Source organism: Lolium rigidum, chromosome 1, assembly GCF_022539505.1.
Source record: "Lolium rigidum isolate FL_2022 chromosome 1, APGP_CSIRO_Lrig_0.1, whole genome shotgun sequence".
Classification (NCBI taxonomy): domain Eukaryota; kingdom Viridiplantae; phylum Streptophyta; class Magnoliopsida; order Poales; family Poaceae; genus Lolium; species Lolium rigidum.
In genome coordinates this window covers 280,578,357-280,598,060 of record NC_061508.1, presented here as the reverse complement: position 1 = coordinate 280,598,060, position 19,704 = coordinate 280,578,357, and the positions used below count along the sequence as shown (strand labels likewise).

At 39.2% G+C, this 19,704-nt stretch overlaps 1 protein-coding gene across 1 annotated transcript; it reads right to left on the bottom strand.

Annotated features, from left to right (window-relative positions):
- LOC124683784 (enoyl-[acyl-carrier-protein] reductase [NADH] 1, chloroplastic) lies at window positions 1-4,458 on the bottom strand. Its single transcript, XM_047218235.1, has 13 exons — window positions 4,258-4,458; window positions 3,830-4,075; window positions 2,839-2,948; window positions 2,697-2,752; window positions 2,501-2,585; window positions 2,375-2,422; window positions 1,953-2,027; window positions 1,731-1,842; window positions 1,231-1,282; window positions 1,089-1,140; window positions 928-985; window positions 476-574; window positions 1-356 (listed from the first exon to the last, which is right to left on the bottom strand). The coding sequence occupies exons 2-13, from the start codon at window positions 4,065-4,067 to the stop codon at window positions 229-231; spliced, it is 1,113 nt and encodes a 370-aa protein (XP_047074191.1). The 5' UTR covers window positions 4,068-4,075; window positions 4,258-4,458; the 3' UTR covers window positions 1-228.
- Window positions 4,459-19,704: the final 15,246 nt, after the last annotated feature.

Here is a 19,704-nt window from a genome sequence, read left to right as displayed (position 1 = left end):
TTTGTCAAGGTACTAATCAGCCACACTGAAGAAATTTTTAACCACAAGCATTCAAGATACATTATATTAGAAATGGGCCAAAGAGGTACCAGAAGCTTAAATTCATTTAAACGGACAGCACCCTTTTTACCCCACCCTCAGCTCTCGCACTAACTAACTAACCTCTTTATTCAAGAATCACGCCACAGTGAATAAGGAAAACAGATCTCTCTACCAGAACAGCTTCTACTATGCCACTGAAGGGCTGTCAATAGCAACAGCCATCGTGTTTAGTCCGTTGTCGACATAGACAGTCGAGCCGGTGATAGCAGAGGCCAAAGGAGACACCAGGAATGCTGCTGCGTTCCCAACTTCATCTGTTCAGCATGCAACTGTTCTTATAAGATATCATTTCATAGAAGAAAGTTGCGTAACTTTGCAAAAATAAAACAAGGCAAGGCGTCCATGAACTATGTCAGAAAAAAATATTTTCAACCTGCCAGAAGTTCCTTCTGCAATGGTGCATTAACGTAAGAGTACTCGATCATCTTCTCGATAAATCCAATTGCTTTTGCGGCTCTGCTTCCCAAAGGACCTACAGATGCATCCGATAAAGCACAATGAGGCAAAATTGATGCACTTTGCAAGTGCTGCCAAACTGCTAAAGCAATATAATCCTTGAAGAGCTATATTCAAAGTAGTAGCATATCATATGTAACAGTCAAACAAAGCAGATTAGCATGGAAGAGTAATGCAGCTATGGCGTGTAGAAATGGCTTTTGAGGAAACATCCAAATAAATATTGATTGATTTCTTAGATAGTAACTATAAATTAATTGATTTCCAGTGACCGCATGTTACACCTAAATGCACAAAATAACTTAAGTGCATACATTATTCTACAAAGATGAATCAGCTACAAAAACAGCGCTCTTTTTTGAAGGATACCTGCGGATATGGTGTTAACTCGAATTTTGCCTTTGCGTCCAGCTTCAAAAGCAAGTACCTACATCAATTTGGAAAAGGAAGTAAAAAAAAAGAATAACATTCATGTGAAAGAAAGACCTAAAGTTAGAAACTGTATATTATTATCATAAAGAAAATCCTACTCTTGTATCACTCTCAAGAGCTGCTTTAGCTGAACTCATGCCACCACCATATCTACAAGCAAAAAAACATCAAAACAATCATATGTAAAGATAGCTTGGCAAATAGCTTATATCTCATAAATCTATATAAGAACACATTTACCCAGGAATCGTTCTTTCAGATGCAATGTATGTTAGCGAGATACTAGCACCACCTGGAAAATATTTAAACTCATGAGGCAGTGCAAATAAATGGCTATGCGGTTCTGTGTCAGAGCACATCATCATTTTATTGAAGAAGCTGATTAGAGTTAATAACTGGTGAGAGAAATTTCAGCATTGATGTCCACTCAAAAGTTCCACGGACAAGCCAAACATTTCTACTGTGATCCACTAGCAAAATAAAACTAAAACAAGACATCACGCTTAAAAGAAGGTTTTGTTCTAGAGAAGTGGAATTTGTGCCCAACATGGCATGAACACTGTAAATTTGTAGGACAAAGGTTGGCCTTTGCATTGAGATACATTTTACGTGATAGATTCAAAATTCAAATACTCAAAGTACATAAAACGGTTGTGAGTTTGGCCAGGCAAAAGTGCAAAAGTTTAGTGCAGAAGATAACTAGATGAATGGCAGCATAGTACTGAGAGGATCTGCATTACCTGGATTCATAATAGGAACGAAGTGCTGAAGTAAGGAAATAAAGGAGTAACTGGATGCTGACATTGCAGCAAGATAGCCACTTCTTGAGGTTTCCAGCAAAGGTTTTGTAACCTTCAACATAAAATTAGGTGGATTTTCAGTAAAGGCGTTAAATGAAAATTAAGCATAATGCCATGCGTATGTATGCACACAAATAAATAAAAAATAGGGAGGGACAGTACCTCAGGACCATTAGCAAGAGAATGGACAAGAATGTCGATGCTACCAAAATCCTTCTTGACTGCTTCAGCAGCTTCCTAAAAAATGTATAGATTCATATATTAGTCAAACTCCTAAGCTAATATCTATGACTACAAGAGAGGTGACTCTAACTACCAAAAATAATACCAATTCTACCCTGAACATACACACAATATTATGCTACCACCCTTAACAACCACCGCAGATTCAAACCGTGTGCAACAGTACTGATTTTGGGATGAATGAGGTGAAGCGGTATTGTAGTGGTAGTTATAGTTGTGTTGTGTCCCTTGTAGTCCTAGCATGCACCTACTGTTATACTACCAACATTAACGTTGTCTTGAAGAAAGTTCAGAAATTGGGTACTCATGCATATGCAATAGAGATGGTTTCTTAGACATACCTTCACAGTCCAATTTGATGATCCTGCGTACCTTTTGTTTGTTTTGACCTAAAATAGTGAAATATACAATGTCATTATAAGCCATATTGTGAACTAAACAAGTGCATACACAAAAGTAGAGATTACATCTTCAGGAACGTCCTCCGGGCAATCATAGACAGCGTCCAGTGGATAGACTTTAACAATCTCCATAAGAGATCCATCGGGCAGCCTGTACCAACAGCAAATCAGTCAACTGTCGAACAGCAAATTCAGAAATATGCTGTGATGCATCGAATGAAACTAGAGGTAGATCAAAATTATCTAGAACCATAGTACATACTTCCGTGATTCGTCAAACTTTCCACGCCTCAGGCTTGTCTCGAATATGTTAAGTGCCTGCCGATGGTACAATTATCTATGAGCTAATTAATGAACAAAAGCTTACAATATGAAGTAACACAGCAAGGGTCAGATAAACATACAGGCACCCATGTACCAACAAGAATTTCAGCACCAGCTGCTGCAAGAGCCTTTGCAATTGCCCAGCCATAGCCATTATCATCAGCAACCCCAGCAATAAATGCCTTTTTCCCTGAAATATCACAGCTAAAAATGAGAAAAGGTTGTGGTACTTGGGTAGGCACTTATGAGACTGAGCTTCCTGAAAAGTAATGAATTACACACTTGATTTCTTTAATCTGGTAATTGGGTAGGAAGATGACACGGGAAACATAGCATGTTCAATAATTTGGTAAGCTGGTGATATAAATGAACCTGTGCCAAACTTACATGCCTCATTCTCATAATGTCAGCAATTCATATGACTAACATAACAGGATCTGTATTGTTCACATATGGCATGATCAGTAATATGTCAAATGAAAGGGCTACCATTATCATCAAATGATGAACGCCATTGATAATTCTATACTCGTTAGCTATATAGTACAGACCCTATGAAAGCCACTATTCATTATTTGCCAAAAAGAGAACTTCTGTTTTCTTGGGATCATAATTCATAAGGACATGCCTAAGTCGCTAAAGTCCAAAATAAGCAAATATCACCCCCTATGCTTAATAATGAACCAAGGAAGGAATTTCAGCAATCAATTTTAGTGTTATGCATGAATCTGACAGCGTTGGAGAAAAGAGCATTATTATATATACTACAATAGGTGAACAAATATTAAGTACTCAAAGCTATCAGAACCCAAAGAAAGTTACAATTAGATGTGGATTGTGGAATTACAGAGTTTTCTACTAGCACGCTTAATATTGTGGAACAAATAGGTGAGCAGATATCAACTACTAGCGCACTAAATCTGTATGAATTATCACACAAACTAATAGTAGAACCCAAACAAAGTTAAAATTAGATGTGGAAAAAATAATAATAATTCTCTCTTCACATGCATAGAAGTACTACCAAACATGATCTCCAGCACAGGAAAACATATTCCTGACATTGATTACCTCTGAGATCAATGGGTAGCCCCTGAGGGGCACCTTCTCCTGACACTGCTCTCACGGCGATGTTGGAAGAGCCGAGAGGCCTGGAGTAGGCGATTCTGGGGCAGCTCGCAAAGCTACTGGTGCCGAGCGCCGGGCTGATCCGTGAGACGGCTGCCCTCGAGGCGAGCATGCTCTGGGAGGCGGAGACGCAGGGGCGCGCAGCCAGCATCTGCGCGCCGGCAGTTGCACAGGGAGCCATCGTCCGTCCTAGCAGTCAGAACACCATCAATTCATCACAGAAAAGAAAAGATCTTGCTACAAGAACGAGGCTCGGTCCAAAACGGCGGAGGATCTCGCCGACCAAGAAGTACAATCGGTAAACAGCAAATCGTAATTCCCAAGAAGTGGGTTCCATGGATCGGGGAGGAGGTGGCAAGCTGACGCCTTACCTCGGGGAATGCTGTGTAGAGGGAAGGGATCTGAGAGCGTAGCGCAGGCGTGTGCTGTCGCTGCCTGCGGCAAGGTGGTGGTGGTGGTGAATTTAGAGCGGAGGGACGGAGGGGAGCTAGTTGTAGGAAGGGGACGAGACAACGGGGGTTTTCGATGAGACCGAGGGGGGAGAAGAGGGTTCTGGTTTAGATTCGGCCGGAGTAGCTGAGAAACCGAGGGAGGCCGCAAAAGTACCTTGAGCAAACAACAACTTCCCTACACAAGAACTTGCTAAAACCAAACAATATCCCTAAAAAAAGAACTTGATAAAAACAAGGCGACTGCTAGGCGTCGGTCGCCGGATTTTCGGGCGAAAATCGGTCGTTCTCCGGGCCGTTCGATCGCGATCCGACGCTTAGAATCAGCCACAGCAGAATTTTTACATTTAGCCCCTTTCTATTTTGATGAATCAACCCGCGGTCCTAGTCTTCTCCACATGACCGAAAGTATGTATACTTTTTATCCCGAACCTTCGAGATATTTACAGCGAAGGACATACCTGAGGCTACAGAGTATTGCAACAAAATCAGTCTCTCTATGTACAAAAAAAATATACTATTACAACAAATTAATACAATAAATTTTAAAAAAGGGAGTGCTATAAAAATGATTTAACAAAAATATTATTTTACTGTAGATTGATTACAACAAAATAAATCTTGTAAAATCTACAAAAATAAGAAATATTTACAACAAAAAACCACATATTTTGTAGCAACTAAAAATATAGCTAACCAACAATTTTTTTTATCCAGATCGATTTACAACAAAACATTATCAACTGTCTCTACAAAAATTACAATTGATTACAACAAAAATAATTAATTAATTTATTAGCAATTATTATTAACAACTAAATCAAGAAAAAATTAGACGTTTACAACAATAGTCAACAGCAATATCAATAGTATTTTTAGCTATTTACAACAACAAAAATTCATATGTTTTTGTAGCGATTGAAAAGTGGTTAACAACATTTTATTTTGGTATAAAATTGAATGATAATAAAAGTCACCATCTATTTGAACGAAAAACACAAACAATTACAACAAAATGCACAAAGTTGTGGCAAACACCCATACATACATTACAACATTTTGCATGTGCTTTTCTACAAAACTTGTGCGCGTTATTTACAAAAATATATAAGGTATGCAACATCGAGAAAAATATGGAGTTTTCCATATCATTTTGCAATAGAAACGTGCATGCATATTTTTGGTGTCTAGGTGATGGTGGGCTTCAGCATAGCTAGTTTGGTGGTGGTGGGCTTCAGTGTAGCAGGCCATGGTGGTGGTGGGCTGTAACGTATATGGATGGTGGCCCAAAAGGGGATAAGCAAGGGAGCGATCCGGACGACCGATCTTTTGCTCCGATCGGTCGCCGGATGCGAAACATTTTCCTAAAAACAATGAAAAATCTGCAATGAGCGAGCGCCGGTGTGTTGTTTACAGTGTTGGTCTGCTTATCTGTTTTTTTTTTCTTATTTTTGTGCCTATTTTCTATTACTCCCTCCATTCCAAATAGTGACCCCAACCCTAACAGAAATATGTTAAAATTATACAACATGAAAACATATTGAACATCGAATCTCATAAAATTAAATTGTTGTAGATGTTCATATATCGTTCAATACAAACCTGATCAAACTTAAAATTGTTTGATTTAGAATAAAGTAGACATTCAATTATGTTGAAAGGATGTTTTATAAAAGTGCACCAACATTATATTTCACATTATGCCCCGACACTACTTGATCAATGCGTCTTGGCGTCCACATCAAAAGGTTGCAAATGTCAAATGGAATTCGTCGAAGAGGTGAAAGAAATAACTCCCGAAAAAGGATGCCGCAGAGCCCGCTACGAGCTGCATCGCAACTCTTGGCACCTTGATGCACAACCATGACGCATCCGCATGGACGGAGCTAGACGAGTACATGGGTGTACATCTAGACGATTACATGGGTGTACCGATGTACACCCATTATTTTTGCCTAATATTTTTTCAGTATATATGATATACATGTACCTAATAAAAGTTGTACATTGATAGCTGAGATTATTGTAAAATTAGGGTTTCCTTCCATCCCAACAGGCTAGAAAAGTAGTCATTCGGTCCAAGAAGGAAAAGCCTACAAAATCCTTTCCTCTTCTCAGCTCCAATTAGCAATTTGCTAATCCATCGGAAGTTCCATAGATCGCATGGACACGCAAAGTTAATCAGCTAGGTCGCGTTGCTATTCTTCAAAAGCTCAAAGCCTGCCAACAGGAGCAGGGAATCGATCTGCAATTGTATAGACTACGGCTTTACACTAGAGCATGGTGTAGGGATTCGTTGCATAGAAAACAAAAAATTTCCTACCGCGAGAACGCAATCCAAGCCAAGATGCAATCTAGAAGATGGGAGCAACGAGGGGATGAACGAGACTAACCCTTGAAGATTTCCAAAGCCTACAAAAGTAGGCTCTCGTTGCTGCGGTAGACGATCACTTGCCGCTTGCAAAAGCGCGTAGAAGATCTTGACGGTGCCACAATCGGGCAGCACCTCCGTACTCGGTCACACGTTCGGTGTTGATGAAGACGACGTCCTTCTCCCCGTTCCAGCGGGCAGCGGAAGTAGTAGATCCTCCTCGTAATCCCGGCAGCACGACGGCGTGGTGGCGGTGGTGGTGGAGATCTCCGACAGAGCTTCGCCTAAGCTATGTGGGAGGGAGAGGTAGGAGGGAACCGCTAGGGTTTGGGAGAGGGGGCGCCGGCTAGGGCAGCCTTGAGGGGTGCGGCCATGGTGATTTTTGTGTGGCCGGCCAGCCCCTCCCCTCCCCTCTTTATATAGGTGGAAGCCCCAAGGATTAGGTCAAAAGTCTCCGAATAAGACCCCAACATAAACCTTCCATATGACCAAACCTAGGGGAGTGGGACTCCCCCCTTTCCTTGGTGGGGTGGCCGGCCACCATGGGGAGGAGTCCACTTGGGACTCCTCCTCCCTTAGGCTGGCCGGCCAAGGTGGGTGGAGTCCCTCCTTCCATGCTGATTTCTTCCGGACTCTTCTAGAACCTTCTAGAACCTTCCAGAAAAAATACCGGATCATTTTCAAACCTAGAAAATGACTTCCTATATATGAATCTTATTCTCCGGACCATTCCGGATCTCCTCGTGATATCCTGGATCCCATCCGAGACTCCGAACAAAACTTCGAACTCCATTCCATATTTTCATATCTACTTAAACGACATCAAACTTTAAGTGTGTCACCCTACGGTTCGCGAACTATGTAGACATGGTTGAGACTTCTCTCCGACCAATAACCTATAGCGGGATCTGGAGATCCATAATAGCTCCCACATATTCAACGATGACTTTAGTGATCGACTGAACCATTTACATACGATACCGATTCCCTTTGTCACGCGATATTTTACTTGTCCGAGGTTTGATCATCGGTATCTCTATACCTCGTTCAACCTCATCTCATGACAAGTACTCTTTACTCGTACCGTGGTATGTGGTCTCTTATGAACCATTCATATGCTTGCAAGCTAGTTAGACGACATTCCACCGAGAGGGCCCGGAGTATATCTATCCGTCATCGGGATGGACAAATCGCACTGTTGATCCATATGCCTCAACTCATACTTTCTGGATACTTAATCCCACCTTTATAACCACCCATTTACGCAGTGGCGTTTGATGTAATCAAAATACCTTTCCGGTATAAGTGATTTACATGATCTCATGGTTGAAAGGACTAGGTAACTATGTATCGAAAGCTTATAGCAAATAACTTAATGACGTGATCTTATGCTATGCTTAATTGGGTGTGTCCATTACATTATTCATATAATGACATAACCTTGTTATTAATAACATCCAATGTTCATGATCACGAAACCATGATCATCTATTAATCAACAAGCTAGTTATACAAGAGGCTTACTAGGGACTCCTTGTTGTTCACATAACACACATGTATCAATGTTTCGGTTAATACAATTATAGCATGGTATGTAAACATTATCATAAACACAAAGATATATTATAATAACCATTTTATTATTGCCTCTTGGGCATATCTCCAACAGTCTCCCACTTGCACTAGAGTCAATAATCTAGTTTACATATGTAAAGATATAACACCTTGGCCTTCCGGTGCTTTATCATGTTTTGCTCACGGGAGAAGTTTTAGACAACGGATCTGACATGCTCAGAAACGTATGTATTTTGCAATTCATTTACGTCTCAACGCATCACTCATTTTCTAAATAAGTCGGCATTAAATATGTTTGGTCTTCTGGTGGAACCTTAATTCCGCGGTCTGAAATATGTCACTAATATTGTCATACACAATATAGCTTCAAAGTTCTGACACTATCGGTACTATACCAAGTTCTCAAAGAACCTCTTGACTTAACATCCTCAGTCATTGTCAAAACAATGACATACTCTGCCTTCGTTTGTAGAATCCGTCACAATATTTAGAACTCTTCTAAATAGACAACTTCTAGCTCATTGTGCTACCTTTTAAACAACATTTAGTCTAATTTGAGATTGAAATTTTATTTTTATATGTGACAAAACAAATATCGGTGCAACACCTTACAACGATTTGTTTGTCATTTCTCCATACAAAACTATATATATATATCCTTGGTTCTTCTTAAGTACTCAAGAATATTCTTACTGTTTTTCAATGATCATCACATGAATCATTCTGGTACATGCTCATAACACTTTTAGAGCACAGGACATCCGATTGTGTACATATTATTCGTGATCTATAATCACTCATGTGTTTTTACTCATTGAGTGTCAGATACACTCAAGTCTTGTCAAACCTTCACATGACAAGAACATTTTCTTAATATTTCTATATTGAACTACTTCAATATCCATTCTATGTACTTTGACTTAAACTTATTATGTGTTTCAATCTATCTTCATAGATCTTGACACTAAATTTGTTTCAGTCCATATCCTTTCATTGAAGTTAATTTCTCAATGAAATCTTTTAATCAAGTATATAATTACATCATTTATAACCAACTATATGTCATCTACATAAGTATTATAAATATGTCTCAGCGCTCCCACTTAATTTCTTGCAAATGCAAGCATCTTCGTCGTTTCTGATGAAATCAAAAAACTCTTTGACTATTTCATCCGGTGAAGATTCCAACTCCGCGATACTCACTTCATCCAATTGAAGTTTGTATACCTATCTTAGTATTCCACGGACCAGTAAAACTCTTGGTTGTATCTTGTATACACCTTTAATACGCACTTCTGATAAGTAATGTATTTTGCCATCCTACTAGCATATCTCATAAAAGAAATATGTAGTGATTACTAGAATAATCCACATAGACTATAAGCATTGCTACGGAAGATCTAATCTTATCGTAGTCAACTCTTTAAACTTTGGCGTAAACAACTTTTCGACAAGTCGAGCTTCTTCAATGATATTTCATCCAAGTCCATCAATTTTATAGATCCATTTACTTTCAAAAAGTATTCATCTATCTTGGATTTCATGGCGTATAGTCATTTTAACGGAGTCAGGGCCCATCATAACTTCTTTGTTTGTAGTTGGTTTATCATTGTTCAAAAACAATCCTTTATCCACAAATCATTTATTTTGATCACAAAGTAAACCATACCTACAAGGTTCAATATGTACTTCGATCTCCATGGCTAAAACACTTTGTAGTCATGGAAGCCATGATCGTCGTGGACGCTTCCGGAACTAATTCCAATGCTGCGCTACTCTGATCATTATGCTCAAGTTCATAAACCTTATCAAGTTCCATTGTCCTCCCACTCAAAAACTTCGCTAGAAAGAATTTCTCGGAAATAAGAAACATTGACAAACACTTTTGTCTTTGTCTCGTGAGAAGAATTCCCAATCAAATTTCTGGGATAACCAACAAAGACATTTATCCGATTTTGGTTGTAAACTTATTTACTTATGCTATGCATACCAAAATTTAATAAAAGACTATCAGGGCTCATACCCATGTCATAACTCGTATGATGTCATTTCAACGGATCATGATGATGCTCTATTTAGTGTATAAGCGGTAATCACTAAAGCATAATCCACAAAAATATAATGGCGTCATAATATTTTATCTCATCATTAATCCAACAATGTTTGGATACATCTCTCGGATATTATATCATCATTATGGTACTCCAAGAAATGTGAGTTGTAGAACAATTTCATGACTCTCTTAGATGTTCGCTAAAACTCGTAATTCAAATATTTCCACCATGATCCAATCATAGATATTTGACTTTTCTATTACGATGATTTCCACTTCATGCTGAAATTTATTTGAATCTTATTCAAATGTTTCAAACTTCTTCCTTATCGAATATATCCTCATATATATACTCAATTCATTGTTGGAAGTTTTCATGAAGTAGAAGAATCTCCCGCACACAACTATGTCCAGTGAACCACATACATCATCATGTATTTTTCCACTAAGTTAGTTGCCCGTTCAATTCTTGGCCTATGAACGGTATTTTAGTCATTCTCTTTAGAAAAGATTTGCAAGCGCCAAACGATTCAAAAATCAAATGACTCCAAAAATCCATTTACATGGAATTCCTTCATGCGTTCCTTTCTAACATGACCTAAATGGCGGTGCCACAAATAAGTGAAATTCAAATCATTTGCCTTACGGCATTTTAGCGTCAGTGTTATGTATGTGTGTTTCACCATTAAGATTTATAATAACTTATCCATCGTACATGGAGCAATGTCATAATTTTAACAACTCATTGTTTTCATTTGACCAGAGCAAAATAACAATTATTAAGTTCTTTATTATAAATTCTAAGGGCTAGATAGAATGCCAACGATGAACATAATAACACTTTATTTTTTGTTGCAGACGTGCATTCCTATCATATTCCTTGTCAGTCACTTAGGCCATTGTATTCTTGTATTGCGTTGTTTTGTATGACACTTCATACCAACCAATATGGTACTAATACCCAAGAATTTCATTGTGTGACCTAACTAGGAATACAACCATAACATGTATATCATTTATATACACCTGAGCTAGACTTTCTAGTCTTTTCTTTCTTTTGCCAATAATCTTTTGTAGTTTCTCTTTTAGCTTTCCTCATTATTCAGAAAAACACTTCAACATGATTAACTTCTAGGTTTGTTGGTCAAATACCAATAACCTTGAGGTTCTTACTTTGAAGTTGATCATCATATGACAAGTGTTCCAGATTTCACTATTAGTAACTTTGTAATATGATGAACAATTTCACTCATAATTTTATCCATTATATCATGATGACTTTCCGAGATCATGTCTGTACATGCTAGGCTCGTAAAGTTTAACCTTAATATTCGCATGTGCAAATCTGGCTTGCACCCGTTGTATGCACACGTAGAATCTATAACACCCGATCATCACGTGATGCTTCGATACGACGAGTCTTAGCAACGGTGCATACTAAGGACGATTACTTCATGGATATGCGAATATTGTTAGTGCCCCAATAGTTGGAGGATTGGGACGCCTTGCGTCTTCAACCTTCGTACATTCTCATAAAACTTATGAGTTTATGTAGTCTCACCAAATTATACTCTACCATCTTGCAATAAGGTCTTAGATATCACATATATCTAATACCTTGATTATTTCTGAAAACTAAATTTTCAACTCCTTACTTTTCAAACAGATTTGAACTTCAAGTTTTACGGAGACAAGATAACTTTAGGTACTGATGACGCGTAAAGCACACGCCCGTTGGGAACCCCAAGTGGAAGGTGTGATGTGTACAGCAGCAAGTTTCCCTCAGTAAGAAACCAAGGTTTATCGAACCAGTAGGAGTCAAGAAGCACGTTGAAGGTTGATGGCGGAGGAGTGTAGTGCGGCGCAACACCGGGGATTCCGGCGCCAACGTGGAACCCGCACAACACAATCACAGAACTTTGCCCCAACGTAACAGCGAGGTTGTCAATCTCACCGGCTTGTCTGTAAACAAAGGATTAGATGTATAGTGTGGATGATGATGGTTGTTTGCGAAGAACAGGTAAAGAACAATTGCGGCGGTTTGTATTTCAGATGTAAAGAATAGGACCGGGGTCCACGGATCACTAGCGGTGTCTCTCCCATAAGATAGCAGATGTTGGGTGAACAAATTACAGTTGGGCAATTGACAAATAAAGAAGGCATAACAATGCACATACATATATCATGATGAGTACTATGAGATTTAATCGGGGCATTACGACAAAGTACATAGACCGCTATCCGAGCATGCATCTATGCCTAAAAGTCCACCTTCGAGGTTATCATCCGAACCCCCTCCGGTATTAAGTTGTAAACAACGAGACAATTGCATTAAGTATGGTGCGTAATGTAATCAACACAAATATCCTTAGACAAAGCATCGATGTTTTATCCCTAGTGGCAACAGACACATCCACAACCTTATAACTTTACATCACTTGTCCCGGATTTAATGGAGGCATGAACCCACTATCGAGCATAAATACTCCCTCTTGGAGTCACAAGTATCAACTTGGCCAGAGCCTCTACTAGCAACGGAGAGCATGCAAGAACATAAATAACATATATGATATATTGATAATCAACTTGACATAGTATTCAGTATTCATCGGATCCCAACAAACACAACATGAAGGATTACAAATAGATGATCTTGATCATGATAGACAGCTCACAAGATCTAACATGATAGCACAATAAGGAGAAGACGACCATCTAGCTACTGCTATGGACCCATAGTTCAGGGGTGAACTACTCACACATCGATCCGGAGGCGATCATGGCGATGAACAGACCTCCGGGAGATGATTCCCCTCTCCGGCAGGGTGCCGGAGGCGATCTCCTGAATCCCCGAGATGGGATTGGCGGCGGCGGCGTCTCTGGAAGGTTTTCCGTATCGTGGCTCTCGGTACTGGGGGTTTCGCGACGGAGGCTTTAAGTAGGCGGAAGGGCAGGTCAAGAGGCGCCACGGGGGCCCACACAACAGGGCCGCGCGGGCCCCTTGCTGGCCGCGCCGCCCTGTTGTGGCGGCGCCTCGTGGCCCCACTTCGTGACTCCTTCGGTCTTCTGGAAGCTTCGTGCAAAAGTAGGACCCTGGGCGTTGATTTCGTCCAATTCCGAGAATATTTCCTTACTAGGATTTCTGAAACCAAAAACAGCTAGAAAACAACAATCGGCTCTTCGGCATCTCGTCAATAGGTTAGTGCCGGAAAATGCATAAATATGACATATAATGTGTATAAAACATGTGAGTATCATCATAAAAGTAGCATGGAACATAAGAAATTATAGATACGTTTGGGACGTATCAAGCATCCCTAAGCTTAGTTCCTACTCGCCCTCGAGTAGGTAAACGATAACAAAGATAATTTCTGAAGTGACATGCTATCATAATCTTGATCATACTATTGTAAAGCATATGAGATGAATGCAGCGATTCGAAGCAATGATGAAGATAATGAGTAAACTAATGAATCATATGACAAAGACTTTTCATGAATAATACTTTCAAGACAAGCATCAATAAGACTTGCATAAGAGTTACTCATAAAGCAATAAATTCGAAGTAAAGGCATTGAAGCAACACAAAGGAAGATAAAAGTTTCAGCGGTTTCTTTCAACTTCAACATGTATATCTCATGGATAATTGTCAACATTAAGAAATATAACAAGTGCAATAAGTAAACATGTAAGAATCAATGCACACAGTTGATACAAGTGTTTGCTTCTAAGATAGAAAGAATAGGTAAACTGACTCAACAATAAAGTAGAAGATAGGCCCTTCGCAGAGGGAAGCATTGATTACTATATTTGTGCTAGAGCTTTTCATTTTGAAAACAAGAAACAATTTTGTCAACGGTAGTAATAAAGCATATGTGTTATGTATAAGATATCTTATAGGTTGCAAGCCTCATGCATAGTATACTAATAGTGCTCGCACCTTGTCCTAATTAGCTTGGATTAACACTGATTATCATTGCATAGCATATGTTTCAACCAAGTGTCACAAAGGTGTACCTCTATGCCGCCTGTACAAAGGTCTAAGGAGAAAGCTCGCATTGGATTTCTCGCTTTTGATTATTCTCAACTTAGACATCCATACCGGGACAACATAGACAACGAGATAATGGACTCCTCTTTAATGCATAAGCATTCAACAACAGTTAATATTCTCATAAGAGATTGAGGATTAGCTGTCCACACTGAAACTTCCACCATGAATCATGGCTTTAGTTAGCGGCCCAATGTTCTTCTCTAACAGTATGCATACTCAAACCATTTGATTGTGAAAACCGCCCTTACTTCAGACAAGACGAACATGCATAGAAACTCACATGATATTCAACAAAGGTAAAAGAGTTGATGGCGTCCCCAGAAAACATGGTTACCGCTCAACAAGCAACTTTCTAAGAAATAAGACACATAAGTACATATTCTTCACCACGATAGTTTTTAAGGCTATTTGTCCCATGAGCTATATATTGCAAAGGTAAAGAATAGAAATTTTAAAGGTAGCACTCAAGTAATGTACTTTGGAATGGCGGAGAAATACCATGTGGTAGGTAGGTATGGTGGACACAAATGGCATGGTTATTGGCTCAAGGTTTTGGATGCACGAGAAGAATTCCTCTCAATACAAGGCTAGGCTAGCAAGGTTGTTTGAAGCAAACTCAAGTATATAAAAGGTGCAGCAAAGCTCACATATGAACATATTGTAGCTATTATAAGACTTTACATTGTCTCCTTGTTGTTCAAACACCTCAACCAGAAAATATCTAGACTCTAGAGATCAATCATGCAAACCAAATTTTAACAAGCTCTATGTAGTTATTCATTAATGAGTACAATGTACATGATGCAAGAGCTTAAACAAGATCTATATGAGCACAACAATTGCCTAGTATCACATTATTCAAGACATTAAACCATTTACCACATGCGGCATTTTCCGTTTCCAACCATATAACAATGAATGAAGTAGTTCAAATTTCGCAATGAACATCTATTATATACTAAAAGCAAAATACAGATGTTTAATAGAGCCATTAGGTTGATCCACATCATCTTAATTATTTTAATGGTTAGATCTAATATCAGTGGCTATGATTTAATGAAAAATTATTAGTTACGTAACAGTGAAGGTCCGTTTGACACGATCTATTATATTGAATTGAAATAATTGGTTGATTATAAAAGAAGGGAGTCCAATCTAATCTGGGAGATGAGAGACGTACAGATAGAAGTTGTAGAGGGAGATGACCATACGTAGGGGTTATATTTCCTAAACAGATTCTACCAAATAAGATATAATCTGATACATGTACGCATGAAGATATTAATGCGCAATTGAATTTTCCCGCACGCATTGAAATTTAGCCGGGGAAGCAGTTTTTTTTTTTGCATTGTCTAGCTCAAGCACGCGACTCCATAAAGAATCTTCGCTCTCACGGTCGCCTGCCATGGGCAAGAGCGAGAGCAAGCCACACGTAGCACGACTAGCCAGAAGCAAGGCGACCAAAGAGATGGCGGCGAATAAAGCTGCGGCCGTGCAGAAATTCAATAATTTTTTTTTAAAATAATACATTATTTATTAAATTCCACGAACATTATGCGATTTGAAAAACTTTTAAATTTGTTACTCAGTTGGCCACACAGCTGCCAATCGACCCGTACGCCGCCAATTAGGCCATTGTCCGGCTTTGGGTCAGATGAGAGGCCCGGTCGGCCGTGGTGCCTCTGATCGGCAGGGCGGTCGCCGACAGTACCTGATCGGTAGAGCGGCCACCTATCGGCCTATGCGCCCCCGACTACCTGCATAATCAGTACACACACGGAGTTAGCATGGTAGTTGACTAATATGTTCATGCTAAATCCTCTCGCCTTCGTTTCCCACCAATCTCTTCCGCCAGAGAAGTGAGGAAGAGCAAAGGAAGAAGAAGAAGGCAGATATGGCGGCGAACAAAGCTGCGGCCGTATGGAAATTCAACAATTTTTTTAAAAAATAATAAGTTATTTTATTAAATTCCATGAACATTATGCAATTTGAAAAACTTTTAAAATTTGTTACACACAGCTGCCAATCGGCCCATACGCCGCCAATTAGCCCATCGGCCAGACCATCGCCCGGCTCTGGGTCAAATGAGAGGCCTGGTCGGCCATGGCGCCTCCGATCGGTAGGGCGGTCGCCGATAGTCCCTGGTCGGTAGAGCGGCCACCCATCGGCCTATGCAACACAACCTACCTGCATAATCGGTACACACGGAATTAGCATGGTAGTTGACTAATATGTTCCTGCTAAATCCTCTCGCATTCGTTTCCCGCCAATCTCTTCTGCTAGAAAAATGAGAAAGAGCAAAGGAAGAAGAAGAAGGCAGAATCGTCCGGTGCGATTTATTTCGTGAATGCCATTAATCGGTAGACCCGTCGCCGACCGAATCAGTTGGCAGCTACGTGGCCGAACATTGGCCCGCGTGACCGTCATCGTTGCCGGCTGGTGGTGGCGCCCGGGAAAGCCTGCAGTCGGTCGCGTGTCTGTCGATCGGTCGCGGCTCAACCAATTGTCCACCGTTCCACTGACCAAGTAACATATTTGAATTATTTTTGAAGAGACATATTATTTGTGGAAATTAATAAAAAAACATCTAACTTTATTTTCATAGTTAGATCTGAAATCTGTAGTTAAGATTTATTTAAAGGTTAGTAGCCATGTAACAGATGGTCCGTTTTGTCATGGATATGACACGGTGTATGGACAAAACGTGAAAAACAAAACCTACACGGTCTAATAAGTCGTAACCCATCTCAAATAAAAAGTCCATGTAACAAAAATTCTTTCCAGGAGACATATCTCTATAGTACATATGACTCTAGATACAACATATTTTTTTAGGAAGGCAATCTCTGATAGTTTTGGCACGTACAGGATGAAGCACATGAAGCAAGTCTGGCTGGAACGAGATGGTTACATATGTATCGCAGCCTTAAAGTCTCTTATAATTAAGAGATGCTTTAAACATATATGCATATGCACCGTAAATAGCTGCGTTGATTTGAAAATTCAGCCGTGCACGTGTGAGTTGTGACTATGGGCAAAAAAAAAGTATGGCTGCAAACGTGGTGGCAAAGCGATTGGAGCCACTAGGATATGGAAAGTTTAGAAGAAAATTATAAAGTGTAAACTCATTTGCTCATACTTTCCGTGTTTTTTTTTTACATCGTATTTTGAATTTAAGCAAAATCATATTTGTAAAGTTTAATCAACGATATAGCAAAAAATATCATCCATAATAGTAAAACCAATAACCTCGCCGCAATAACCTAGCAGAAAGACAAGAAATTAAGAAATCGGACTTGGTTAGGAGTCTTCCCGCATGACACAAATACTGTAGAGCCATTCGATCCCTGGAGCCATTAACCTCGACTAGTGATCTAACATCATATTATAGTTCGTTTTACAGACCAATATCTCACTTACATGTATGTTCCAACATATATATGGCATAATAATCATTTGCCCACAATTTTTAAATTACCAAAGTTTCTACTCAGATATGTGATATTTTGTTTACCAAAGCATTTGTGATAGTTGTAGAAGAATTTTGTTTAAGGTCACATAATGAGCAATTATTTTTTATCTCTTGAATAATTTCAACCAACTACAGATGATGCCCTCGCATTTGCAAGGGCCACTATGCTAGTTAAAGATAAAGCTAAGAACATATGTGTTCATACGAAACAGCGGAGCGTGTCTCTCTCCCAAACAAAGAATGCTAGGATCCGATTTATTCAAACAAAAACAAAAATAAAAACAAACAGACGCTCCAAGTAAAGCACATAAGATGTGACGGAATAAAAATATAGTTTCACTAGAGGAACCTGATAAGTTGTCGATGAAGAAGGGATGCCTTGGGCATCCCCAAGCTTAGACGCTTGAGTCTTCTTAAAATATGCAGGGATGAACCACGGGGGCATCCCCAAGCATTGACTTCTCACTCTTCTTGATCATATTGTATCATCCCCCTCTCTTGACCCTTGAAAACTTCCTCCACACCAAACTCGAAACAAACTCATTAGAGGGTCAGTGCATAATTCATATATTCAGAGGTGACATAATCATTTTTAACACTTCTGGACATTGCACAAAGCTACTGAAAGTTAATGGAACAAAGAAATCCATCTAACATAGCAAAACAGGCAATGCGAAACAAAAGGCAGAATCTGTCTAAACAGAACAGTTCGTAAAGACGAATTTTAAAGTTGCACCAGACTTGCTCAGATGAAAATGCCCAAATTGAATGAAAGTTGCGTACATATCTGTGGATCACGCACGTAAATTGGCAGATTTTTTTGATTTTTCTACAGGGACTACTGCCCAAATTCGTGACAGCAAGAAATCTGTTCCTGCGCAGCAATCCAAATCTAGTATTGGCTTTACTATCAAAGACTTTACTTGGCACAACAATGCAATAAAATAAAGATAAAGAGAGGTTGCTACAGTAGTAAACAACTTCCAAGACTCAAATATAAAATAAAGTGCAGAAGTAAAATAATGGGTTGTCTCCCATAAGCGTTTTTCTTTAACGCCTTTCAGCTAGGCGCAGAAAGTGTATATCAAGTAACATCAAGAGACGAAACATCAACATCATAAGTTGTTCTAATAATAGAATCATAAGGTAACTTCATTCTCTTTCTAGGGAAGTGTTCCATACCTTTCTTGAGAGGAAATTGATATTTAATATTACCTTCCTTCATATCAATGGTGGCACCAACAGTTCGAAGAAAAGGTCTTCCCAATATAATGGGACAAGATGCATTGCATTCAATATCCAAGACAACAAAATCAACGGGGACAAGGTTATTGTTAACCATAATACGAACATTATCAATCCTCCCCAAAGGTTTTTTTATAGCATTATCAACAAGATTAACATCCAAATAACAATTCTTCAATGGTGGCAAGTCAAGCATATCATAAATTTTCTTAGGCATAACAGAAATACTTGCACCAAGATCACATAAAGCATTACAATCAAAATCATTGACCCTCATCTTAATGATGGGCTCCCAACCATCTTCTAACTTTCTAGGAATAGAAGTTTCAAGTTTTAGTTTCTCTTCTCTAGCTTTTATGAGAGCATTTGTAATATGTTTTGTAAAGGCCAAATTTATAGCACTAGCGTTGGGACTTTTAGCAAGCTTTTGCAAGAACTTTATAACTTCAGAGATGTGACAATCATCAAAGTCTAAACCATTATGATCTACAACAATGGGATCATTATTCCCAATGTTTTGAAAAATTTCAGCGAGCTTTATCAATTTCAGCAGTTTTAGCAGTTTCGGGCAATTTTGCACGCTTTGCACTAGGAGTAGT